Here is a 27,820-nt window from a genome sequence, read left to right as displayed (position 1 = left end):
AAGCAAAAATTATAAAAAATTAATATTTTGAAAATACAAATTGAGACGAATCTAACAAGATCCCACATGTTTATGTTTTATCTTACGTATAAATCACCAAAAATAATAAAAATAGAACATATGAATAGTGTAAAATACTCAAACGTTGCATGCATTAAAAATTAGAGTAAGTATTATATATACTTACAACGTACCTATTTTCTAGGTGAAAGGTCAAGGTGACCAATGACCATTGCCGATAAATATTGACTTAATCCCTTCACCCCGAATGCCACCATTCACCGATACTCATATATACTCATATGCCACAAATCACTTAACCATCCTCAAATCTCAATGCAAATTGCAAAAGGATAATTGTCGCATAGACTCCAATAATATTATAATACAATATAATTTCTCACTGATCTTACTAAACTAATCGGGAAAAGATGACTCTAAAGGTTTTTGTAGATCGGATGTCCCAACCTTCTCGAGCTGTGATTTTATTCTGCAAGTACTCATTTCTCTTTCCCTCTCTTCTTTAATTTCTGCATTTCCCATCAACTTTTTTTTTTTTTTTTTTTTTCTGGGTTTACTTTTGTTGCGTTTGTTCTGCTATTTCTCTTCAATTTGCTGTTTAATTGGGTACGTTTTTTTGGCATGAATGTTTTGTTCCAGGGTTAATAATATCCAATTCGAGGAGGTTAAAATTGATCTGGCCAAGCGTCAGCATTTATCTCAAGAATTTGCAGGTATTTCTTTTGTCTTTCTAATTTGTTGATTGATTGTATTTGTTGATTTTCTTCCGGAAATTTAATTGGGTTATTCTGGCTTGAAATATGTGTAAATTAAAAAAAAAAAAAATTAAAAAATGCAACTTTTTTGGGGAACTTTGATAAGTCAGTTAATTAGTTTCCTTTTGTTCCGAGGAGATTGGAATTGTAGTGACCATATTTTTAATTAAACATGCATACAAATATAATTCACAATTTCACAGTAATTCAAATTTCTCAAATTGTTTCCAATTAGAGAAAAGACCTTTTAAAGTTTGTTTTCTAAGCACGAGAAAAGCATATTCATTTTAACCCCTATATCATTTATGAATAGAATTAAGCAACTTTTGTGAATTTATGTCTTGTTGATTTTGTATGTGGACTTGTTTGAGTGAGAGAGCAGTTTCTTATTGTGTGAGAAAAGAAGTGCCTACCGCCTACGAGTGGTTTTGTTGGTCTAAGGCAGTGAGCTCACAGTTGAGTGGAAAGCGTACCGGAACTATTATGGTTATTGGATTCATGTTATGAGAGTGTTGAAGAAAGAGAGGCTAGATTGCAGTAATCATAAGAAAGAGAAGGTTCTTGACCCCAACTCCCCTAGATACGTAGAGTACAAAATTACAATTTCTGTGCAGCTTCTAGAGCTTGGCCTTCTCTAATCAGCAGTGGCGGAACCAAAAATTTGCATTGGGGGACCAATGTCAAATATATGTTCAAAAACTTACATAAAGTACTAAAGTGTGTATTATAGTTTTCGGTGCTAGTAGAAAGGTATATAACACTTTATAGTACTGACTACTGAGTATAAGAAATATACATAATATGTAGGCATGGATTTAATTGTAATACTGCTGTTTCTGATTATAAAGGTGAAATAATAATTTTTACCCCAGGCTACCCAAAGATACACAAATGCAACTTGACAGAATCGAACCCAAACCCACTGCAAACATGTGGTATCCCGGCTGTTGAACCAACCGGGCTGCTCTTAAATTTGTGGTAACTAAGTCACTGTTTTAGTTATACCATTTCGGAACTATCGGGGAGGCCATGGCCACCCCTAGTTCCTCCTTCCACGAAATCATTCTCTTGATCAGGATATCTTTGTTTTTTTTTTCCACAAAACCATTCTCTTAATCAGGATACACTTTGTGAAACCCCATAACAGCCAAACCCTCAACACAAGGGAAGACTATAACCGTTACAGAGATACCAAATTGTAATGCAACCTCAAAGATATGATGTCAATATATGGGGAGGGGGGGGGGGATCCACGATTTTGGGTAACTCTGAGATTTTCCAGCTAGGAACTGTGCAAGACAAGTTGAAGCTGCAGAAAGGATAGCCTGTCGGGAAAAAACAATAAGTAGTGAATATTTTTGAAGTATCCTAGAACATTTTCATCTGTAAGAATCGATATGCATTTAAGTCGTTTGTATTCTCGGAATAAGTCGTTTTGTTCCCACAAAATAATGCAGGGGTGGGTTTTTCAAGCAGTCTGCATACTTGCGGTTTGCTATGAATTTAGGAATGTATTACCGCCAGATTACTGCCTGACAACTGACAATTTATGTGAACGTCTTGAGATCGAGTATGTGAGATTCACTTTCCAGGGCCTATGGCCGAATGCGCATATACTTTTCTGTGAAAGCCAACAATCTTACTCTCATAGTGTAGAAAAAAATTCAGAGGATAATGATGTGGTGAGCTTGAGACGTCAATTAGATATTGAGTGACCCAGCCATAGTAATAATGAAATTTCTTGAAAGTGCATTTTTGATATGAGATTCTTTTTGGCTAAAGGATGGAACATACTCCCCTCATTCCTTAATGTTCTATTCCCTTTCTGTTTTGGATTTTTTCATAACATTTTTCTTTGAATCACTTAGTCTAACACTTCGACCAGAAAAAACCCATTCCATGCAGGGGGAAATAAGTAGGATAGCGGAGGAGAAGGGATCCGGAAAGGCTAATTACCTTTTGCCTGTGGGAGAAAAGTAAAAGACCCCTACATCAATTACATTCCTTGCCATACCTTAATGTTTGTGCAAAGTATAGGGCTCTCTTCCGATTATTGTACTCTTCCAAATGTTGAACTCACAAGATCAAACCCAAGGTTTAAGTAATAAGTGTCCATGGAAATTCCAAAAACCATTGAGGAGTGTAGGTGATTCTTCTTTTAATGTTTTAAGTGCTTTTAAAACTTGCATCTTGAGAACCAAGCAGGGTTCATGGATAAAAGCAAAAATAATATAAGAATATCGTTTTAACCAAAGGCACTCTTCCCCTGGTCTCATCTTTTCTGGCCTCTCTAACAAGGCCCCACTCCGCCATTCCTAGTGTTGGTGGTGCCCATTCCTAGTGTTGGTGTTGGTGAACTTCCCAAGCACTTGATGAGTACTAAGGTACTTCTAAATTTGTGGAGGAACCTAGATAATTTCCGCATATGTCTTCCTACAAAGTACAACCCCGGGGATGTGACTTTAGGTGACCCTAACTATCCCTATGACTCCTTTGAGACCATTGACAACAAATGCATAGTCGCTACTATGGGTTTCTCCCATTTCACCGGGACTTCCACCCCATGTAGGAGTCCGAAAACTATTCTAATAAACCTCCACGATATCGTGACTCGGCCTCCGGGCCTCTTTACTCTTCCCCCCCCCCCCCCCCCCCCCAGTTGTTGCCTTTTGGGGGCAGGGGGCTTTGTTTCAAAACAATGATTGTTATGTTAGGAACTAAAGTTTGTCCCAAGCATGGGAAAGACAGGTTTTAACGACCTTTCATAATGGAAAGTGATAAAAGAAATACTAGGTTGCTACTAGCTTCCCCTTAATCAAAAGAAATTGCCTAAACCAACCACTAAAACAAGTAAAGAGGAAAGTCTTCGGGATATCGACCCCTTACTTGCCGCTTTACTTGTTTTAGTGGTTCATTTAGGCAATTTCTTTTGATTTAGGGGAGGCTAGTAGCGACCTAGTTTTTACTTCATCAAATTGGCGCCGTTGCCAGAGATTTGCGGCTAAGTTTAGTAGCTTTTAGTGTATGAGTCTAATTCTTTTAATTGCTTCCTTCTTTTCTTTTTGGTTGTCAATAACAAGGAATCTTAGAACCTCTCCCCTCCTTCCTCAAGATCCGGAAATTAAGAGGACATTTAGGGGTAGGCAAAGAAGCTTGCGGCAAGCATCCACAACCGATGAAGAAGAAAACCCTTTTTCTTTTAAGGAAGAAGAGTTAGAGACTTCGGACGGAGAAACGGAATGTCTCCGATCTTTCAAAAGTTCTTCAAGTGACGCTTTTGAGATGGCGAATGACTTAAGAAGCTATGAAGCTCACGGGGCTTATGAGGGAAGGGAAGGAAGCTATCCTCTTTCCACCATTGGAAGCTAGTGATTTCGAGTTACGCCCCGTACTCATTGAAATGGTGCAAAGAAGTCAATTCACCGGGTCTACGCTTGAGAGCCCAATGGAGCACTTGAAGACCTTTGTATTGTTCAACAATGAAGCATAATGGGGTTACTCAAGAGTATATCCGCATGACTCTCTTCAAATTCTCTCTTATTGGTAATGCAAGGAAGTGGCTAGACGATCTAAAGCTCAACTCCTTGAGCTCTTGGAATTAAGTCACGGAAGCATTCATCAACAAGTATAGTAGTCCCGCTCGAACCGTCGACAGCCGTTCTAAGATGAAGACGTTTAAGGAGAAGCCGATGAAACTCTTCAAGAGTCATGGGAGAGGTTCAACGAGCTCATTCGTCAATGCCCTCACCATGGTGTAGATTTGGGGGTGCTCCTTCACTGCTTCTACCATGGGCTGTCCAAGGCTTCTTGAACGACTCTAGATGCGGGAGCTGGGGGACCGATCATGAAGAAAAGGCTAGAGGAAGTCTTTGATATCATTAACGATGTGGTTCAAAGTTCGACGCTCTCGTCACACAACTTCAAAGGTCAAATTCTATCCCTCCTTGTCCTACTCCCCAAACCCCTTCTAGTGTCATGTCTTGTGTTTTATCATGTGATTATTGTGGTTCGTTCGAACATCCTTTTTCATATTGCTATCCTTTTGACCAACCCATGGAACAAGTCCATGCTTTTAACAATGCAAGCAACCAAAGGTTTGATCCTTATTCCAACAGCTATAATCCCGGTTGGAAATTCAATCCAAGGTTTAGTGGGAAGGATGATCAAACCCAAGGTTAAAATCAATTTCAAAACAATGGGAATGGCCGAAATCAAAGCAACTATGAAAGTAACTTCCAAAATCCTCCTCCTGGTTTTCAGAAACTCCTCATATTGGATCCACTCCACCACCTCAAGAGTCTAATATTGAAACAATGTTGAAAACATTCATGACTCAAGTCAATCAAAAGTTTGATTCCATGGCCACCCATAACAAAATGCTTGACACACATATCGCAAAATTGTCATCTTCTAATGCTTCAAGAAGCATCAAGCCCCGGTTCATTACCCCCCGAGGAGTGAGTCCCGGTGAGAACCATCAAGCCAATGTTCTGACGAAAAGTGGGAGAGAAACATTGTGAATCCGACTATTAAGAGTCCAACCCAAGGGGAGAGTGATCCTATTGATGGGAGTGAGCCTATTATTGATACCACTATTGAAGAGGAAGAGGTTGTGGTGAGTGGGCTAATTATTGTGGAAGTTCCCAAGAGAGTGGTTCCTCCTTATAAACCCAGATTGCCTTACCCTTCTCGTTTTGCCGGAGCAAACCTTGATGACCACTTCGCAAAGTTTCAAGAAGTTCCCAAAAACCACTATGTGAATATCCCTTTTGTCGAAACCCTTAGGCAAATGCCTACTTATGCCAAGATTTTGAAGGAGATTCTAACCAAGATTTCGGCCATTCCCATGGTTTTGAAATTGATTTTAACCTTGGGTTTGATCATACTTCCAACTAACCTTAGGTTGAATTTCTAACCGGGATATAGGTGTTGGAATAAGGATCAAACCTTTGGTTGCTTGCGTTGCTAAAAACATTGACTTGTTCCATGGGTTGGTCAAAAGGATAGCAATATGAAAAAGGTTATTCGAACGAACCACAATAATAACATGATAAAACACAAGACATGGCACTAGAAGGAGATTGGGGAGTAGGAGGACAAGGAGGGATAGAATTGGACCTTTGAAGTTGTGTGACGAGAGCGTCGAACTTTGAGCCCAAGGCATGGATCGGCTCAAGGTCATATTTTCCTCCTCTCCTTTCGTTTTCTCTTCGCAATTCCGAACCACATCATTAATGATATTAAAGAATTCCTCTGGCCTTTTTCTTCATGATCGGTCCCCCGGCTCCCGTATCTAGAGCCGTTCTAGAAGCCTTGGATAGCCCATGGTAGAAGCAGTGAAGGAGCACCCCAAATCTATACCATGGTGAGGGCATTGACGAATGAGCTCATTGAACCTCTCCCATGACTCTTGAAGAGTTTCATCGGCCTTCTCTTTAAACGTCATCATCTTAGAACGGCCGTCGACGGTTTGAGCGGGACTACTATACTTGTTGATGAATGCTTCCGTGACTTAATGCCAAGAGCTCAAGGAGTTGAGCTTTAGATCGTCTAGCCACTTCCTTGCATTACCAATAAGAGAGAATTTGAACAGAGCCATGCGGATATACTCTTGAGTAACCCCATTATGCTTCATCGTTGAACAATAGTCCACAAAGGTCTTCAAGTGGTACTTGGGCTCTCTAGCGTAGACCCGGTGCGAGCTGGCAAAATTTGTGTGGGCGCACGGCCATACTTTGGTTGAATATGAAATTAGTCCAAGGGGAACCGTGCGGGCGCACAACTGTGGAACACCGAATTTGCCTACAAAACAGAATGTTTTGTAATTCTGATTCTGTGATGATGCGGGTGCACACCTGCACTGCATGCTTTAGCCTTTCTCATTCAAATATGTCCATGTGCCTACAAAAGAAGAATAAAAAAGGTGCAAAACTAAGAAAAAAGTTCGACACTAAGAATTATGACGATTGAATCTAATAACTAAAATTAGAACTAAAATCACAAAAATAAAGCAAGAATTAAGAAAAAAAAACTAAATATAAAGAATGAGAAAACAAGAGCTAAGAGCGACATAAATGTCGCATATGAATAATTGTTGTAGGGGGGACCTAACTTTATCAACTTTGTAAAACCATGTAGTGTTGATTTACAATTGGACTTGTTTGAGTCGGAAAGCTGCTTTTTAAAAAAAATAAAAAACTGTGTATGAGAAAGAAAAGCCCCTTGTCAGCTCAATTTTTCTGTTAGTATTTGATGGATGAAGAATAAGAATGCTTTATTAGTTTTAGGTTGGGAGTTAGTAAATGATAACTGTGGATTATGCCGAGTATCTATCTTGGATATCTTCTAAATTTATTGGAGAAGTCTATTGGCTGTTAATTTTTTGTTTATGGTCTTAAGCTCTGCAAGTCTGTTCTAGTGTATTATAATTTCCGTCCCTTCCTTCCCTTCTTACTGTATTGATCTTTTCATAACAAATATTGTACTGCTATAGATCAAACATGAGTTATTTAATTTTTTTTTTACATCACTTACATGTAACATATTTTCATGATCACCATATCTCAGAGATAAACCCACTGCGACAAGTTCCAGCAATAGTTGATGGAAGATTTAAGCTGTCTGAAAGGTAATTCTGAGATTTCTCGGACTACTTTGGGCTTCTTATGAGATTAGAAGGTCATTTCATTTCCTTTTTTGCCTATTTTGTTTTCTCTTGTTTAGTTGGCATGTTCTAGTGTTAGTATTCAATACAAGAATTCTCCCTTAGTTACTCAATGACCTGAAAAATTGCATATATTCTCCTACAAGTAGAAACACAGGTTTTGCTCACGGCATTTGACAAATAAGTGAATATCACGTTTTTCAGTTGGAGCAACAAATACGAAAAAGGGAAATTGTATTCTTCCCCTCCCAAATCAAATCATGAGCGCTGAAGCCATATATTCTCTTTTGGCGCGTCTTGTCGTTGGGCACTTGCCACTTGGACACATCCTCACAATGCGCCCAAACAATTTGTTCTTGACTTTGGATACTTTCTAGCTATAATGGTTTACCATCGAAGTTGGATTTCGCATATTATCAATGGATGTTGGGTTGACCTGTCTCTTATCACTTTGTGCTTGACTTCTATACATTTTCTAGCTAGAATGGTTTAACATGCACCACCATATGATGCTTGGGCTCAGATACGAGTGTTAAGACTGGGTGTGGATATAGGAGCTGACATGTATATTATAAATTTGAAGCTGTACTGCTGTAGGGACTTGTGCTCGATGTAGCCATCTTTTTTAACGTTGGTAGTGTGGTCAGAGGTATCCCTGCTTCCCCAATTTGTTCCAAGTATCCCATTTTGGTTCTATTCAACTTGAAACCTTGGATTCAAAAGGTGTTTCAACTTATTTTCTGGTTGCATCCACCAAAACCATTTCATCAACAAATAACATAGTAACCTACTCAAATAACTATTGAGGGAAGTCAAATATCCTACAGGAAGTGCTTTGTGATGGGGGGTACTTTACTGTTAATTCTGGGGAAACTTCACTACTACAACATAAAGTAGTGGGTATAGTGGCCTTGCACTAGTTTATTTAATCTTCTTCATGAACCCAGCTGCATTTCACAAGTCTTGGTCGACTGTAGGAGCTATTTCTCAAATACGTTAGTAGCTGTTCAATATTGCATTTAGCTCTTAAAATGTGCTAGCCTTTTTTTTTAAATCTGAAATCTCTTGAAGTCAGCGCACTACCATAACAAATACGAGTAAGCACCATTTAGCTTATTTCTTGTATATTGGATTTTAACTGACCGTTTACATGAAAATTTCTGCAGTCATGCAATCCTTATCTATCTTTCTGGTGCGTTTCCTGGAGTGGCGGATCATTGGTGAGAACATCCCCTAGCCTTACAGAACTTCTGAATTGTCCTTTTATACAGTAATATTGTAGGCCCTACTTGCCTCATCAATTTAGTACAATACTGGATTTCCCTTCAGTTATCCGTTACATTCTAATCTATGGTCCACAACTCATCATAAATTTTCTCATTGTTTATCATCTGTGTTATTGAAGGTATCCTGCTGATGTTTCCAAGAGAGCGAAAATCCATTCAGTGCTGGATTGGCATCACTTAAATCTACGTTTTGGAGCAAGTAATGCGATTTCCTTCTCCTGTATCTACGTTCTATGGAGTAATATGTTCAATGTGTCTATTCTTCCCTGTCAGGTCTCTACGATTCTGCATGAATTGTGACATTTTACAATCAATAATTCATGGAATAAATTAGTCGCTGTCCCTTGTTTCATGCCATTTTGCACAGGATTTTAGGAGCTTGAAAAAGTACAGAGAAGAAAATGGGTGGTGAGGGTGGGAAAAAACTCCAGAAAAAATTTACCGAAAAGCAAACTTGCCAATTAGTTTGCAAAACCCCCAAAAGGAAAACGGGACAACTTAAAAAGGCACTTTGGTAGTATAATACTTTACGGAGTAGTAATTAACAATGAGCATAATAAAAACTGGAAATAGTTCCCTAACATGGCTAGTAACCTCATGTTGTTCCCATCCTTGTTTCAAAACCTATAATATGGTTGTGGCTTGTTCAAATTTAAACTGCAAGGCTGTCCATTGGCTGCATTTGCTAGTTTGTGTCTTTGCTTGTTTAGTGCGTTTCTTTTTCTTTGTTTCGAGGGTGTGTAAATCACCTTTTGGGATGTAAAGCTGTATGGATGTGTTATCAATTCCCTGATATTCTCTATCCTGTTTTCTGTGCCTAATTTGGGTACGTACTTAAGCTTTTACAACGATTTGTTTTCTGATATCCAGTGAAATATGTGTTCAATACTACACTTGCCCCGGCATTTGGCAGACCCTTAGATCCTAAAGCTGCTGCCGTTGCGGAGAAAACTTTGGATTCTTCCTTGTCAACAATCGAATCAGTCTGGCTCAAAGGGAGTGGAAAGTTCCTGCTGGGTAGTTACCAGCCATCTATTGCAGACCTTAGCCTTGTCTGTGAGATCATGCAGTTAGAGGTGAGAAGTTCTCTTTGTCAATGTTATTCTGTTTCTATTTTCCCTATGGTATAGTTATTTTTTCTTAATCATGTAATACGAAGTATATGGTAATAATGGTATTGTTCAACAGCGACTCTAAGAGTCAAAAAAGAAATAAGCAAAGCTAATAAAACATTTCTGGTATTGCCTCAAAACTAAAAAAAAACTGAAAAATCTGTTATGTCACTGGTCACTATTTGATGCAGTCAACAGCATGTTAAATCTACCTCATTCTGTATTTTATACTACTCCCTCCGTTTCTTTTTGTTCTTTACGTTTTCCTTTTTGGGTGTTTCAAAATGTTTTTTACATTTCCTTTTATATTATCACATAAATGACTTAATATTCTATCAAAATCTGTGTTCAATAATTATTTTAACCAATTAAATTCATTGAATCATTTAAGCTCTCACACTTTTCCATTGAGACATTAAATCTTTCTCATATTCCCAATATCAGAATTTTGATAAAAGTGAAAACATTATAAATATACGTAATTTGTCTTGTTTAAATAAAAAAATAGAGGAATCTTAACGCACATTAATTAATCGTTAAAACGCGTGAAAAATACCAAACGTAAAGAACAAAAAGAGACGGATGGAGTAGCATTATGTTGGTACGACGGAGTTGCTGGATATAGTAAATCTGTCAAGAACTGACGCAGGTACCAGATTCTAACTTGGTGCTTGAAAAGAAAGGCTACGTATAGTAATGGAGAAAGTGGTACTCCATAATTGGGAATAGGAGAGATCTAGATTTGACTTGTTAGTGAGCAATTTATTTTTGTTATTATTATTAGAAAAGTTTATCAGCAACTACTCCATATAATAAGTACTCCGTTTTGTACTTATATGAGAGAAACTACTAATTTTTCATTTCAGAAACTCTACCTTTATGTCCAAAAATGATTAGTTTGATCTTTAAATTGATCATGATACAAGTTAGTAAAACCTTTGTCTACAAGGGTAGTGATCACCACCATTTTTCCTTTAGTTAATAAAATGTTGATAAATTGAAGGTTAAGATATTTCGGGTACTTTGTAGTTTAGGTAGCTTTTTTTACAAAAGAAAAAAAAAAGTTATTTAATAATTATTCTCAAGAGTGATATTCGTATATACCAGGCACTTCTAGTCAAAATTCTCTTATTAAGTAATTATTTATAAAGAAAAGAAAAGATGGGAATTGTTATTGATAGAGATGGTATTGTGTGTGGTTATGTTTTGAATTTACTCCTTGCAGCGACTGGGAGTTATTAATAAACAGCAGCCAATGAAAACTTGCTTAGTATATATAAGTAACATTTCTGTGACAATTCATATACCTGATATAACTTTAGTTCTCATGTATGCCTTTTGGCAAACAAAGTTATACCATTTAGCTTAAGGAACTGTTAGATTTTTCTCTGGAGCTTTATAGTTTTTACAGCCCACTCTAAGCTAGGTAGAGTTTGACATTGAGTTTTATCTGGTTTTAGGTTTTGGATGAGAAGGACCGTGCTAGGATACTGAGTCCATACAAGAAAGTCCGAGTGTGGATTGAAGCTACAAAAGCTTCAATACAGCCCCATTTTGATGATGTTCATGGGATTCTTTACAGAGCCAAGGAAAAGTTTCAGAAGCAAAGAGAAATTACAACTTTGCATTCAAAGATGTGATGAATAATGCAAATAGATAATGGCTCTTTTCTTGCTTGTGTATTGTCAAGGAATGTAAGTTTTCCTTGCATTCAGACTTTTGCTGTATAATAACATACCAGGTGATAAGAGAATTCTGTAATCTGTAGTATAAAGAGGATTTATGTTGCTGTTATTCATATGTAAATCTGTTCAAGAGAATCAGATAGGAGCTTATTTGATTGAGTTTGGTCCTCCCAACTCCCAATCCCTTGTAATAAAGTTCAGAGTTTGATTCTCCTTAATCCCTACTTAATAAGAGTACAACATGCTCCCTTGTCAGTCGCCATATTGTGTATAAACTACTCCAAAGAGTTTGTTGTTGCCATAGTTTTGATTCATATGCACAGCCTTTTCTGGGTCCTTGAAATATTTGCATTGCTTCACAGATTTTCTTGTACTTTTGGTTGAGAGGTGAAGCATAATTGTAAGAATGATATATTTTTAATTTCTGTATGACCAGAATGTTCAAGCTGTGGAAATTCTGGTAGCCTGATGAGTGATGAGTAGTTTTAGTTATGGGAAGTCAAACCCATGCTGATTTTTATGAATTGTCCTTTGACAATCACACAAAATATTAATAAAATCTAATCTCTCCAAATTCCAATGCACCCTTTTGGATATTTATGTAGGCGGAAAGTTGGACCTTAGTTTTATGCCAAAACCAATTGGTAACAGAAGAGTTAACTCGTAGTGGTTTTTTGTTTATGTCTCTAATGTGTGACAACAAAGCGAGTTTAAGCAGCAAAAGAAAAATTTGAAAGACTCTGAAGCCTATACATATAGTCTTTTGGAGCAAGTTAATATCAGAAACCGATTCAGAATAAGTGTGTGGTTCATTGCTTGTGGCCTGACAAATATAACTCTAAATCATATTTCTTACCAAATGCCTAGAGAATTCTGTACTTCTTATAGCATAGAGAATTAGAGACTGATCCTGAAACAGATGGGAGCTTATTGTTCATTGATCCGGCCTCACGTCCCACCCATGAGGTTCAGAGTTCGGTTTTTATCTGACGCAACGGGTTACTTCTGGGATTGACAGCAGGGGAAGGGAAGAACTGGCACCATCCTTCCATATTTATGTGCACTACATTCTTTCCATTCTATTTACAACTTCATGATTCAGGTCAAGTATAAGCCTACTTCTACCTTTCTTTTATACTGATAGACATTTTCACTCAACCCTGATTTCCTTAACTTCAAGGGTGTCTAATATCTTTGGTCTTCTGTAATTCTTCAACAACAGGGACCAACAAACAACACTAACTGATGAGGCAGCCATTGCAGCTCCTGCAATCCATGGTGGTAACCTGAATCTTAATGAGGGGAACAAAGCTCCAGCAGCGATAGGGATACCGAGTAGATTGTAACCCAATGCCCATATATAATTCCAACGTATCCTTGAGAATGTTTTCCTTGAAAGATCAATGGCAGTTATGACGTCCTCTAAGTTGCTTCTCATCAGAACAATATCTGCTGCTTCAATGGCAATGTCTGTACCTGCACCGATTGCCATTCCAACATCTGCAGCCACTAATGCCGGTGAATCATTGATACCATCCCCAACCATTGCCACTATATAACCTTCACCCTGCATTTATTATCAGCAGCTCAAAATCTGTGATCGTTGCCAATGAGAAAGAAAACTCTGTTATTGAAATGGTACCTGAAGTTCCTTAATTTTGTCTGCTTTTTGCTCAGGCTTAGCTTCAGCAATCACAGTGTCTATTCCAACTTGGTTGGCAATGGAGTTGGCAGTTCCCTTGTTGTCACCAGTCACCATAATGCTCTCAACATTCATGGATTTAAGAATGGATATGACTTCAGTTGCACTTGGTTTCAGGGGATCAGATATTGCTATAACTCCTGAGATCTCTTGACTGATGGACACCAGTATACCTGTTTGAGCCATACCTTCGGCTTCTAAAAGCAATTCTTTCGCCTCAGATGGGATGCTGATTCCTTGCTCTAACATCAAGCTCTTATTTCCGATAACTATCTCCTTGTCATTAACCATGGCCTTCACACCATGACCACTGATGGATATAAAGTCCTTTGCTTCTGCCCAGGTTTGATTTTCTTTGTCTTCTCTAAACTTCTTGGCATACTCGACGATGGCCTTTGCTAATGGGTGCTCACTATTGACCTGGAAGTCATACCCTAACACTCTGATTATTAAGATTCATGATATGATAAAAGAGTACACAAACACTCTACATTTATTTGAAATGGGTCTAAAATCTGTAGACTATCAGGAGTTTATGTCAGCAGAAGAAAAAGAATGGTTGAGACTTGAGGAATCAGAAAGATTAACTACCTCAACAGCAGCAACCAGTTCATAGAAGTCTCGGATCACCATTTGTCTCAGAAGTCGCGTGCTCACAACTACTGGCTTCCCCTCTGTAAGAGTTCCAGTCTTGTCAAATACTATGCAATTAACCTACAAAAATTTAGGACATTATATTAGTACTTCTAAAAACAGGTTCATCCATTTTAAGCTTGTTGAACCCTAGATAAAAAAAAAAAGGTACAACAAACCTTGTGAGCAGTTTCGAGAGCTTGACCTCCTTTGATGAGGACACCTTGAGAAGCACCAACTCCAGTACCAACCATAACAGCAGTTGGTGTTGCCAAACCCAGAGCACAAGGGCAGGCTATGACCATCACAGATATGCCAAATTGTAAAGCAAGCTCAAACCTATCCATTGATGGCGGTATCCATGATTCTGGGTAGCTGTGAAATTTCCCAGCTAGGAACCATGCAAGCCAAGTTGAAACTGCAAAAAGGATAACCAAAGGCACAAAATATCTGGAAATAAGATCAGCAAGCTTCTGCACAGGCGCTTTGTTCATCTGTGCTGATTCAACCAGACGTACAATTTGAGCAAGTGCACTTTCTGATCCAACGCGTGTTGCCTTAACATGCAATGCCCCGTTCTGATTCACTGTCCCTCCTATTACAATATCACCCTTCTTCTTGGTTACAGGCCTAGATTCCCCTGTTATCATGCTTTCATTCACATAGCTTTGACCCCAAACTACAAAACCATCACAGGGTACTTTTTCACCAGGAATGACTTTCAGCAAATCGTTCTTTTGTATCAATCTGCTATCTATTTCTTCTTCTTTCAGGATTTTTCCACCTGCATCAAGTGTCAGCAGTGTTGCAGTATCAGGGGCCAAGTTCATTAGTTTTGCAATTGCTGCTGATGTTTTTCCCTTAGCCAAAACCTCTAAGTACTTCCCTAGAAGTACAAAGGTAATAAGCATAGAACTTGTCTCAAAGAAATCTGTTCCCTCAAAGTTTACTGATGTAGCAGCTCTAACCACAGTGTAGACTGAGTAGAAATAGGCTGCATTTGTTCCCAATGCAATCAAAACATCCATATTAGCAGAACCATGCCTCAACGCGTTGTATGACCCAATGTAAAATCTCTGACCAATAATGAATTGTATAGGAGTTGCTAAAATCCACCTTACCATCTCACCAACAGTTAACATCTTCAAAACTTTAGTGTCAAATACATGTCCAACTCCAGGAACATACATGAATACCATAGATGTCAGAAATACCGGGATCATAAAGATTAAACTCCACATTAATGATCTGTAATACTGCTTAATTTCCTCTTGTTTATGAGAATCGCTTCCTCGTTCTTGAGGGTACATCATTGCCTTGAGATTCCCAGATCCAATTGACTCGATCACTTCAATAAAGTGTCTAGGTCCTGTAATATCAGACTTGTAAGAAACTGAAACTTTCTGAAGTCTTGGATCAATATCAATGGTTTGAACACCAGGAAGTAATTCAAGTGAGTTTTCAATCATTCTCCAAGAATGGTCATTTCTTATCCCATCAACCTTAAGATGAACCTTGCATTCATCTTCCCCTGTAGTGATAAGTACAGCTTCAAACCCGCTATCTTCAACAGCTTTAAGCAACTCACTGTAACTAACAAGGTTTGGATCATAGTTAATTTCTGCTTCTTCGGTAGCTAATGCAACTTGTGCCTTTTTTACACCATGAATTCCTAGGAGAGTAGATTCAATGGCATTTGCACAAGAAGTGCAAGTCATTCCTCTTATACGTACCCGGCATACTTGATGGCTTCTATCACTAATGTCATCATCAATAAGCTCAGCCATGAAACCAGTATCCATAATGGCTTCAAGGATTTGTTCCTCCTATATAACATTAATTGACACTTTTGATACGTCAGCAAAGACAACAATGATAAAAGGAACTTCGAAAAATCATTGCAGCTTAGGCTCCGGTTGTTTCAAAGGAAAATGATTTTCCATGAAAAATGATTTTCAAGCTAGGGAAAAGGTTAACAGAAAATAATTTTCCTTTGTTTGTTAAAGAAAAAAAAAACAGAGAATTGAAAATGAGAGGAGAGAAAAAAAAAATATCTAAGGGATTATAGTGAAAAATGTGACATTCCTTCTTTTCAAAAGGAAAGTTGGTTTCCCTGGAGAAAGTTGTTTTCCACCTTTGGAAAATTTATTTTAAAATCATTTTCGAAAAAGGTATTTTCCGTTAAAACAAACAGAGCCTTTATTACATTAGTAATACTACTACATCAATATAATGTTCCAACTACTGCAAATGAGAATTTGGTTAAGATAACGTAAATGTTAAGACTCTTGGCCAAATGAAAAGTGCAACCAATGAATGGGCTAGTGGTTAAGATTGAGAGTTCAAATCTTCCCTCCACCCTATTTATTAGTTTGTATCGCTCTTATGGCTCATTCACGCACCCGCACACACACAACACACAAAAAAAATAAAAAATTGCAAACTATCATAACTATTTGAGATTTTTAATTTATCATACACAAATTCTAAAATAAGCCAACTTAAAGTCGTAGATGTATGTGGAGGGCTATGTGGGATTTTGACGATCATCTTGAAAGTAATGTTCAAAAAATTAGAAGATGTATGTGGAGGACTATGTGGGATTACGACGACCATCTTGAAACTAATGTTCAAAATTGTGTATCAGTGGTATTTAGTTTTAGCAATATGATTAGTTTATGTATTTATTTAATGGATATAGTAGGTACTCCGTATTAAATTATTAATGGGTTAATGTCTTAGTGATCTATTTCTCCTTCTAATTACGGTGCTAGTAGTGACGTGTAGTGGTTTACGAGGCTATAAAAAGAAATGATGTAATATGTGATTCGGCATTGTTTAAAATTATGTACAACTATATGGAGGAATACAATACATTTCCATTTTTGAGCCAAAAAGATCAAAAAACAAATGCTAGTGGTGGGCCTGGTGGCAGGGTCTAGTGATGGTGCCCAATATGGGTTATGGTCTTATGGAATGATAGTGGTTGTATAGTTTGGGTTGGTGGTGATAATGAAGTTTAACTATTTATGGTATATAGTTTATGGATGATGGTTGGAAATTTGGTTTTCTTTTTTTCCGGTGCGAGTAAGTTATAAGGACAATATAAACTACAGATGAGGGAATGAAAGATGATTACTCTGTACACATGCCCTGAATCTTAATCATTATGCTAAGATCTCATTGTTTCTTAGAGATGATTACTTTGTACTTCCGTGTATATACGGAGTTTATATATAGTTTGGTTATTTTAAGGTGATTATGCCCTTATTAAGGTTTTATGTAGAGGCACTATATATTTTAATTAATACTTTGTATTTCGTATTAACTATTTTCTTTTGACTCAAAATATTTGGGACTAGTCAAAGTGTATCTTTTTGGTAAAATTGACATGAATATCTCAACTTTCACCATTCTTCTCAAAATAATCTCAACTTTGGATTATTCCAGAATAATCCTAACTTTTGAGGGAATTTTAAATAAACTAAACTATCACTTTTCTTGCCTACACTAATCCGTTTAAGGTCTATAATGTATAGAAAATTAATAGTTCGGATTACTTTGAAAAGGTACCCCCTAAATTTGGAACTATTCTAAAGCAATTCAAAGTCGGGATTATTTTTATAAGACTGGTAAAAGTTGGAATTATTCATGTTAATTTTTCCTATCTTTTTAAAATTCGGTGCCATATCACAAACAAAATACTCCTACGATGTTAGTTTGGGAGTACAAAAGAAAAACATATTTTACACTCTTTCTCGAGGGTGATTTAAATTTCTATCTAACACCTCTTTATTGTAAGCCAGGAAAGTGTAAATTTAATTAAAAATTTATGCAAACAATCTTAATTACTCTAAATATTATTATTATTATTAAATACGAGTTATTCGCACACAATTTTATTACTTAAACATTAGACCTATAACATAATTTTAAAGAAATAAAAGTAGTTATATTCTAAAAAAAATAAACCGCCACTTTAATATGTTCTCTTCCTCTTATTCTAATTTGTCAACTTTCTTAATAAAAATAAAAATAACAAAGACAAATGTAATTATTATTACGTATTCATATACCTTCAAAAAAAAAACATTGTTACGTATTCATATCATTTAATTCAAATAGAACAAGTTCTAATTAAGCTTCAATTTCCCCCATTTGATTGATCGATCACCTGAAGTTAAATTTCATAATTTAATCTTAATTATCAAAAGCAAGCAAGGGTTTAAACTCCAAACTTCACATCACATCAACCACACTTAAAAAAAAGAACATATGAAGTATAGAAATGAAATAACAAGTAGCAAAAATAGAAAGATGGAGAGAAATAGAAAATGAACTCACTTTAACAAAGGAAGGATAAAAAATGACTTGAGCTTTGTTATTCAAAACATCAACAATGGCCTCTCGAATGCCCGGAAGTCGCTTGACCGCCTTCTCAACCGAAGCAGAACAAGCAGAACAAGTCATACCCATCACACTAAACAACGCCTTCGACTCGTTACTTGTACACTCTCTTTCCATCGACATCGACACCCCTTTTCGATCGGTATTGAGCTCTAGGAGACGAATGATCACTCCTACTATCGTTGCTTGCATATACATACTAACGTCAATATCGCATTGACCTTTTTGCAATGTTGCTTTTGGGTGTTGATATTGCTTTGCTGGAACAATCCATGAAAATATGTAAAATGCAAGCGAATATATGATTCTTATGTATAAAGTAATTTATATATTTATATATTATAATGATGTTTGTAACTTTATAAAGTAAAATCTAGGCTGGAATGATATAGGAGTGTTTAATTAGTGTTTAGTGATTAGTTAGAGTAAAGTGGAAGTCAAATTTAAAGCAAATAATGGTGAATTAGGTATTTGAGTGTAAAGTTTCATTCCTTTTTATAGTTGGTATGAGGTTCTTTAAAAAAAAATACTAAAAGCAAAAAAGAACAAATACTCCACCATGTAACAAAGTTGTGTAGTTAGCTAGTGTGAATCATGCAACTTTAGATTTTATGCGTGTCTTAATATTTTGGTAAATAGTTGTTAAGTAGATAATAGTCTTCATTTTGGATGTGTAGGAGTATTCTTCTACACGGGAGAAATATGTTGTTTGGAATGTCTTTAAATATACTCATGTGCTTCATATATTGAATATGTGATGGCTTGAGCTATTGGGCTAAGTAAAGCATTGTGCTTGGTGTGCTAGTATTGGTTTGGTAATATGGCTATATATTATTAATCAAGGCTTGCTCTTAGCATTTAGCACTTTTTGACATAATTAGTATTGGTTTATTTTAATGACATACTTAATGTTAATCTTTTTGCAGTTATTAATTAATTAATTATTTTATTAGGATAATACAAAGGGAAGTTATTTAGTAACTGTCATATTAGTTTCCTATTTAATCCTAATGCGGAATGTTAATGCAAATTACGTTTTTCATATTTCTCACAAGTCAGTTTTCTTCCAAAAACATGTTCATGAAAATGGATAGTTTTGATGTAATCCATTCATATGATTAGGGAATCCTGGAGATAGATTAGCTTTGAATCCCATCAACACAGTGGCGGATCTAGGATTTGAGAAATGGGGATACGAATAAATTTCTTATAGTCTACCAACAGAAAGGAAAAAAAAAAAAAAACCCGGGTCCAATTCCGCTATAAAAATGATCCAAAAAAGGGTCTACTTTCGGTATTAAAAAAGGGGGTCAAAATTACATTCGTTGTAATATTTTAGTCCAAATAATTAAAATCTAAACCCACCGTTTACTTCATTTATATTATCAACGATTTACTAGTCTTTTAGTATATTCGATAAACAATAGAACAATTAGAGAAATAAAGGGAGTTGTGAACTGTGTATATCAAAACCATTAATGAAATTGAAATCATATTAAATTTCAATAGAATTGAAAATATTATTCTTCACTATGTATATGACATCTAGCATTGTGTTCACAAATTTTATTTTTTAAAAATTATATAACCCATGCAACTAATTTTAGCTAGATACAAAAGTAAAATTCACAAAAAGTGATATATCTATGTAATTGAAATTAAATGAGTGAAAAAGAAACTCATAAATGATATAGCTAGAATCATTAAAGATTTGAAAAAAGGAAAGACTAAAATCAATAAATAGTTAAACGGTGAAAAAACTATTAAGCGCTAAACAATGAGAAAGTAAAACATTAAGGAGCTAAATAAATGGGAAAAGGTGATGAAAAATAAGAATTAACCAAGACTAAAACCCTATATCTCTTTGCTCTAACGTAATGAGGCTAAATACTCAATCAACTGAGACAAACTCATTTATGTGATACCTAATAGGGAATTTCAAATATATGCAAAATACTTGTTACTGTTATTTTTTTTTGCGTATCTAGGGGATGGGGGGCAACGGTACCCCTTGTACCCCCTAAATCCACCCCTGCATCAGCAATATAGTGGGGGCTAATATTATCCTAAAGCCAGAGATTAACTTGTCCTAATCTAGTTTCTCTATTTTCGTTTTCATAACTTAAAGTAAAGTTAATCACAATTTCATTATTAAACGCAGTAGTAATAAATATGGCCAGTTAGTAGTAAAGGTGTGAATATTAGGCCTCAATCGCCTCATGTTGTTCCCCAAATAGATTGTTGCGTAGTATCTAGTTATGAGTTAGCTACGAAACAACTTTGTCTTCGACATTTTCTTATTTTAGTGCACTTTTTCTTTCATTTTCCATGGTAACAAACATATACAAACTGAAGAGACTCTAGTAATAGAAGGAGATCCTCATTATTCATGGTAGTTGGTATACGTCTATGACTGAATGTGATCTTTGTACGTGTTTCTTCAATACAAAAAAATTCATGGTACAATGTTCATAAGGTGGAGCGGGAACAAGTTGATCAAGCCCATGTTCTAGCAAATGGAGTTGCAAACGGTTTATTGTCTTTTTCTAATTGTTCGTAATTGTTGATTTTGTTAGTTATGACAACAAGAGGAAAAGAAACAAATAGTTTGATTCGTACCGTTTTACTCCTTACTCCTGGTCATTACTTTTTCGATAAACATATTTTATGCGGTGTCTACCTACAGAGTGGCATCAGATCTTACTACTAACTTAACCAATTTTGAGGTTAGAAGGTCAAATCCCGCCATCTGTGTTATGTTTGGAAGTGTCTTAAGCGTAGATATGCAAAACTGGGCTTCCCAACTTTAAATAGGTACGGTATTGAACTTGCTGGTTAAATAGGGTCATTCTTCTTACTTACTAAACAAAATCTTACGACAAACCAAACAAGTACAACAACTAATATTAAAATGAATACTATCTACACGAAGAGTTTGTATTGGTGGTTCGTCGATCACTAACTAATAAACGCATGAAACGTGTATAATGTTGCATGCTTGTATTAAAAATATAGACAATTTCATTAATTGGTTGTTAATGTAAAGTATGTCTTTTCTAAGAACTTGAATTGGTGGATCTACTATTGTTACAGCAAGACATGCTCCTTTTACCAAAAAATGATGATTAAAGAATACTTTATCTTTTGACCATTTGTGATTTGTGACCAAAATACAATACAATGATCCTGAAAGATCGATCATAACCCACTTTTATTTCTCATCAATTTCAAAGAAAAAAAAAATTGATAACGGAATGTGGGCGGTCCATTTTCCTTTGGTAAACGTACATATCAATTTTTTTTTTTAGGAATACATGTCAATTACGGAGAAATCGTATAACATACATATGTTGTTAGTTACGTTCATCAGGAAAAGGAGACAAACTTTTCATAAATTTTGATGAGTAAAAGTTACCAAATTTGGCTACATTGAGATTAGGGAGTTGTATCTAATACAAAAACAGACCAAGTGCAAAATAAGCCTTAACAAAAATCGTGTTGCTTGAAAGGAATAAACACCATAAACTTCAAAAAGAAAAGGAAAAAAAATTGCTCTTCATAGTCAGAAGGCACCTTTAAATTCTCCACTAAGGTTTGTCAATTTCTGTTCTCGTCAACAAAAAAAAATATAGTTGAGCAATTGCTCCACTAATTTACTTGTTGTAGTATCATACATGCTTACCTGAAAAGGTAATTAACACCTCATTCATTTTCTTTTTTAAAGTCGAATAAAAAGTCTACCAGAAAATTTACAAAAGTCTTCTGCCTGTACCACCGGTATATTGTACGGATTAGGAACATAGAATGTGCACTAGGATATCATATCTTCATTTGAGTTTTGTTGAGAAAATCAACCCATGTGCGAGTTCGGACTAGTTGTCTTACATGGAAGAAATAGAGGGAGATTCACTAACGTAGAAGATTGGTGACTACTCCACCTATTACCAATTAATTTTAGGATGAAATCACGTCATGCTTCTACGCGGTTTATCAAGTATGTGAATCGGTTCACAGAAGCAGAATTTTCATGATTGTTTAAGCAAGTACCACAAAAAATTTCATCCTAAATAAAACCTATTCACATTTTTGCATAAATTGCTAAAGTAGAAATTACACACTTACACCACCCTTATTTACATATCACAACTGCATCAAAACATCATATTATCTACATTTATTGACAACCCCCTCTTGTTCTCTATTGACATCATTCAACCCTTATTTCTCTAACCTCAAGAGTGTCCAACTTCTTAGGTCTTTTGTAATTCTTCAACAACAGAGACCAACAAACAACACTTACTGATGAGGCGGCCATAGCAGCTCCTGCAATCCATGGTGGTAACCGGAACCTAAGTGAAGGGAACAAAGCTCCGGCAGCAATTGGGATACCAAGCACATTGTAGCCTAAAGCCCATATATAGTTCCAACGTATCCTCGAGAAAGTTTTCCGAGAAAGATCAATGGCTGTTATGACATCCTCTAAATTGCTCTTCATGAGAACAATATCTGCTGCTTCGATTGCTATGTCTGTCCCTGCTCCGATTGCCATTCCAACATCAGCAGCTACTAATGCAGGTGAATCGTTGATTCCGTCCCCAACCATTGCCACTATGTAACCTTCAGCCTGCATTTGTTATTAGTACTCACTTGTGTAAATAGGTGATTTCAAGGGCAGAGTTAAAATAAAAGTATGTGGCATAGTTTATTGCTTATTTCGATTCAGTTAAGTTCAGTAGCATTCAGTTCAGTTCAGTTACTTTTAGTTCAATTCAGCTCAGCTCAAAAGAACAGGACCGAACATGTCAGAAAATGATGTATTCTTACCTGTAATTCCTTAACTTTCTCTGCTTTCTGCTCAGGTTTAGCTTCAGCAATAACAGTCTCTATTCCAACTTGTTTGGCAATGGAGTTTGCAGTGCCTTTGTTGTCACCAGTCACCACAATGCTCTTAATATTCATAGACTTAAGAATAGATATGACATCTCGTGCACTTGGCTTCAAAGGATCAGAAATGGCTATAACCCCTGCCATTGTGCCACCAATTGATACTAGAATACCAGTTTGAGCCATATCTTCTGCTTCAGCAAGCAATTCCTCTGCCTCTATAGGGATGACAATTCCTTGGTCCAACATCAAGCTCTTGTTACCTACAAGAATTTCTTTGTTACGGATTATGGCCTTCACACCATGACCAGTGATTGCAACGAAGTCCTTTGCTTCTGGCCATATGTGGTTTTCCTCATCTTCTCCAAATTTCTTGGCATACTCAACCACAGCCTTTGCTAATGGATGCTCACTATTGATCTACAGGCAAATAATAACAGATTCATTATTATCGCTAACCAGAATAGGTGATACGTTACACTCTTTGGACCTAATTTAGTTTATCCAAAAATATATACTTGTAGGACATTTTCAGAAGGATGACCTACCTCAGCAGCAGCCACCAATTCATAGAACTCCTGAAGTACCATTTGTGTTAAGATGCGTGTGCTCACAACTACAGGTTTGCCTTCTGTTAGAGTCCCCGTCTTATCAAATACAATGCAATTCACCTACAAAAAGTGGAGTTGCCATTGCATTTCAGCTATTGTTGTTGTCAATGTTAAATGCAATGTTGTATTCAAACAAAGAATACATCATACCTTATGAGCAGTTTCCAGAGCTTGACCACCTTTGATGAGAACACCTTGAGTTGCACCAATTCCAGTACCAACCATAACCGCAGTAGGTGTTGCCAACCCTAGAGCACAAGGGCAGGCTATAACCATCACAGAAATGCCAAATTGTAGTGCAAGCTGGAAGCTGTCCATAGATGAGGGTATCCAAGATTTTGGGTAGCTATTGAATTTTCCAGCTAGGAACCATGCAAGCCAAGTTGAAATTGAGAGAATTATGACCTGTGAGAATAAAACAGTGCAAGTACTTGACATTAATGAATATTTTAGCAGTTACTTCAAACTACCAGAAAAGCAAGGACAATCAAATCTTTGATCCAACAAATTGCATAGGATGACTAACCAATGGCACAAAAAATTTGGAAATACGGTCAGCAAGCTTCTGTACAGGTGCTTTGGCCATCTGTGCTGATTCAACAAGACGGACAATTTGAGAAAGTGCACTTGCTGAACCAACTCGTGTAGCCTTGATATGTAACACCCCGTTCTGATTCACTGTCCCTCCTATGACCGTATCTCCCTTCCTCTTGGGAACTGGCCGAGATTCTCCTGTAATCATGCTTTCGTTCACATAAGTCTGACCCCAAATCACAAAACCATCACAGGCTACTTTCGCCCCTGGAATAACTTTGAGCACATCATTCTTTTGTATCAATCTGCCATCTATATCTTTTTCGTTTATGACATTTCCATCTGTGTCAACGGTCAGTAGTGTCGCTGTCTCAGGGGCCAAGTCCATGAGTTTGGCAATGGCTGCAGATGTTTTCCCCTTGGCCAAAACCTCTAGATACTTCCCTAGAAGAACAAAGCAAATGAGCATAGAGCTTGTCTCAAAGAAATCTGTTCCCTCAAAGGTTTTAGACGTTGCAGCTCGAAGCACAATATAGACTGAATAGAAGTATGCTGCATTTGTTCCCAAGGCAATCAACACATCCATGTTAGCAGAACCATGCCTTAATGCTTTGTACGAACCATAGTAAAATCTCCAACCAATAATGAATTGAACAGGAGTTGCTAACACCCACCTTACTAATTCTCCAACCGTTAACATCTTCACTATTTTGGTATCAAATACATGTTTAACACCCGGTATATACATGAAGACCATGGAGGTCAGAAATACTGGTGTTGTAAAGATAAGACTCCACAGGAATGATCGATAGTACTCCTCAACTTGCTCGCGTTTGTGAAAATCTCTTCCTCGTTCTTCAGGATATATCATAGCCTTGAAATGCCCCAATCCAATTGACTCAATCACTTCAATAAAATTTCTAGGTCCTGTCATATCTGGCTTGTAAGAAAGAGAGATTTTCTGGAGAATTTGATCAATGTCTACAGTTTGGACACCAGGAAGTGCCTCAAGTGAGCATTGAACCGTTTCCCATGAATCGTCTAAGCTTATACCATTAACTTTTAGCTGCACCTTGCTGATATCTTCTCCACTGCTGATAAGTACAGCTTCAAATCCACTATCATCTACAGCTTTAAGCAGCTCATTATAACTGACTAAATTTGGATCATAATGAATTTCTGCTTCTTCAGTAGCTAATGCAACTTGAGCCTTTCTAACACCCTGAACTCCAAGAAGACTAGTTTCAACTGAATTTGCACAAGTAGTGCAAGTCATTCCCTTTATGCGTACCCGGCATACTTGATTGCTTCCTTCACTAATTTCGTCTTGAATCAAAGCAGCCTCAAAGCCAACATCCTCAATGGTTTCACGGATTTTCTCCTCCTACATAAATTATACTGTACTTATAATTAACTGATGAAATAAGAATTTGAAAAATAATTGCCCTAAATTTATACTTAACCAGTAAATTAGGTTTTCCTTCAAATGATCGATCTTGTAGACTAGAATATGACTCGATATGATCCCATAATCAAACCAAATGATTCATCAGTTATCACTCAAATGTGAGCTGAACTAAATCGAATATGAACGACCTGTTTCCACTTCTAATTGTAACCTATGAAGAGTAACCCTAATCACCTTACTTTTGAAACACAAGCTAAGGAAAGACAACTGAATTTTACTAATCAAAATTATTTACGAAACTAATGTTTATAAGTTGAAGGGAGCTTCTAAGTCACCTGGAAAACATATTCAAGAGAATTAGTTAAATAAGTTTTAAAATAAGTTATAATAAGAGCAAGTTCAATTCGATGGCAAGCTAATTGTTAAAATAGTTTGTCGTGCTATCTAGGATTTTAAGCTAATTTATTTTCTAGTTAATTTGTGTTCCAATGGCAAATTACTTTACCAAACTACCTTGTTGTTAATTGGGTCCACTTTTCAACTAACCATTTAATTTTACTTTATTTTAATTATAACTTGCATTCCAATTAGCCAATTTTTCCCAAACAAATTTATCTAAATCACTCTAATGGTTAAGCCATTAACTTAGAACTTTTGTAAAATACAAGTCAGTCCTTATCTACGAACATTTGGATTGCTCTATCGATTACCTAATCACTCGTTCTAATAAGTACATATAAGTGAAATTCAAGCAAAGAGAACACACTTTTAATTCAGGAAAATAACAACACAACATCAAGATCTTCCAATTTTTCTAAACCCTAAAAATTATATTTTTACCCAATTGAACACCAACCCTAGAAAATCCCCCAAAATTACACATCTCCAATCAATAAATTACCACAATAAAACATAAAATTTCCCAGCAAAACTAAAAGAATTAATATTAGTACATGAATTAAGCACTCACATTGACAAATGAGGGATAAAAGATGACTTGAACCCTATTATTCAAAACATCAACAACGGCTTCTCGAATACCCGATAGTCGCTTGATCGCCTTCTCAACTGAACCAGCACAAGCAGAACAAGTCATTCCTATTACAGAAAACAGAGCTTTAGATTCAGAACCTTCAATCTTCTCCTTCTCTTTCGTCGAAACGCCTTTCGGGTATTTTGGCATCGATGGGTAGTGTGGCCTCGCCGATAAATCTGTTCTGCTACCCTCATTTCGAAAGCACGCTAGCGTCAAGATTTTCGCTGCCGCCATTTCTCTTCTTAAATTTCTCCCTCACTTTTATCTGTTTGAGCTTGAAATGAAATTCTTGTGATTTTGTTTGGTTTTGGTAGATGAAATCAATAATTAATTAAAGTCGTAAAGTTTTAGTGTGCACGCTAAGATATTTAATCGGTAGGTTTGAGTGTGTTATTTTCTCTTTTAAAAAAACAATACTCCCGGGAAAATAGTGGTATCTGGTGTGTAGGAAAACAAATATTCAAAAGCTAATTGAAAGTCAACTATGTTTATGCCTAATTGTGAAAATTACATTTCAGTAAAAATATTTGAATGTCACTGTCTCATTGTGGGAGACAGGGTTCGTTCCACCATGATTATTGATAAACGGTATAAAAAATACGAAGTAAAAAAAATAAACATAAATCAAACATAATTTTGGTGCAATACCATGATTAAGGTTTTTAACATTTTATTAGGCAACCATTTTAATTCTCTTCCTTTTCTTTTCGTCCCCTTCTATCTTGCGAGCTATGTAAACATTCCATTTAAATAGAGATATACTCCGTATTTTTATAAATATTTACAGCACATTTCTATGGTATTTTCGACTCAATTTTGGCATTATTGACCATATATATGGTCACGGACTTAACCAATCAGATTTCAAACTTGTAAACTTTTATCAGCAATATTTTTTTATTTTTTTGTAACGCATGGTACTCTGCATACTACATAGGGTTTGATTGTGTAATACTAATAAGGACATTGACTTGTTTAATTATGAAAAATTAGTAATTGTAGGTTACATTTTTATGGGAATAAAATGTACCAACATGAAAACAATTAAACAACATTTATATAAAATTGAGAATTTATTAATC

The 27,820-nt window shown here is 36.2% G+C and overlaps 3 protein-coding genes and 1 non-coding gene across 5 annotated transcripts; 2 read left to right on the top strand and 2 right to left on the bottom strand.

The window, feature by feature from the left end:
- The first annotated feature begins 251 nt into the window (after positions 1 to 251).
- On the top strand, positions 252 to 11,785 carry LOC110778518 (glutathione S-transferase T1). Its single transcript, XM_021983074.2, has 7 exons — positions 252 to 496; positions 661 to 734; positions 7,344 to 7,404; positions 8,607 to 8,660; positions 8,846 to 8,925; positions 9,597 to 9,802; positions 11,299 to 11,785. Exons 1-7 carry the CDS (start codon positions 432 to 434, stop codon positions 11,476 to 11,478), a joined length of 720 nt encoding a protein of 239 aa, XP_021838766.1. The 5' UTR covers positions 252 to 431; the 3' UTR covers positions 11,479 to 11,785.
- On the top strand, positions 6,134 to 6,240 carry LOC130464662 (small nucleolar RNA R71). The gene has a single exon (XR_008925026.1). It is a non-coding gene; the product is annotated as a small nucleolar RNA R71 (small nucleolar RNA).
- A 383-nt stretch (positions 11,786 to 12,168) lies between the features above and the next one.
- On the bottom strand, positions 12,169 to 18,721 carry LOC110778510 (probable copper-transporting ATPase HMA5). Its single transcript, XM_021983066.2, has 5 exons — positions 18,203 to 18,721; positions 14,038 to 15,684; positions 13,817 to 13,939; positions 13,166 to 13,645; positions 12,169 to 13,090 (listed from the first exon to the last, which is right to left on the bottom strand). Exons 1-5 carry the CDS (start codon positions 18,461 to 18,463, stop codon positions 12,674 to 12,676), a joined length of 2,928 nt encoding a protein of 975 aa, XP_021838758.1. The 5' UTR covers positions 18,464 to 18,721; the 3' UTR covers positions 12,169 to 12,673.
- A 3,551-nt stretch (positions 18,722 to 22,272) lies between these two features.
- Positions 22,273 to 27,125, bottom strand: LOC110778500 (probable copper-transporting ATPase HMA5). 2 transcript variants are annotated; one of them, XM_021983060.2, is made up of 6 exons: positions 26,673 to 27,125; positions 24,287 to 25,678; positions 23,911 to 24,165; positions 23,698 to 23,820; positions 23,090 to 23,569; positions 22,273 to 22,889 (listed from the first exon to the last, which is right to left on the bottom strand). In XM_021983060.2, the coding sequence occupies exons 1-6, from the start codon at positions 26,970 to 26,972 to the stop codon at positions 22,473 to 22,475; spliced, it is 2,967 nt and encodes a 988-aa protein (XP_021838752.2). In that variant the 5' UTR covers positions 26,973 to 27,125; the 3' UTR covers positions 22,273 to 22,472. The 2 variants fall into 2 exon arrangements, with proteins under 2 accessions (XP_021838752.2, XP_056687744.1); XM_056831766.1 differs by having other exon boundaries at positions 24,287 to 25,692; positions 26,673 to 26,808.
- Positions 27,126 to 27,820: the final 695 nt, after the last annotated feature.

This window comes from Spinacia oleracea, chromosome 6 (assembly GCF_020520425.1).
Source record: "Spinacia oleracea cultivar Varoflay chromosome 6, BTI_SOV_V1, whole genome shotgun sequence".
NCBI classification, from domain to species: domain Eukaryota; kingdom Viridiplantae; phylum Streptophyta; class Magnoliopsida; order Caryophyllales; family Amaranthaceae; genus Spinacia; species Spinacia oleracea.
This window is presented reverse-complemented; position numbering and strand designations above follow the sequence as displayed.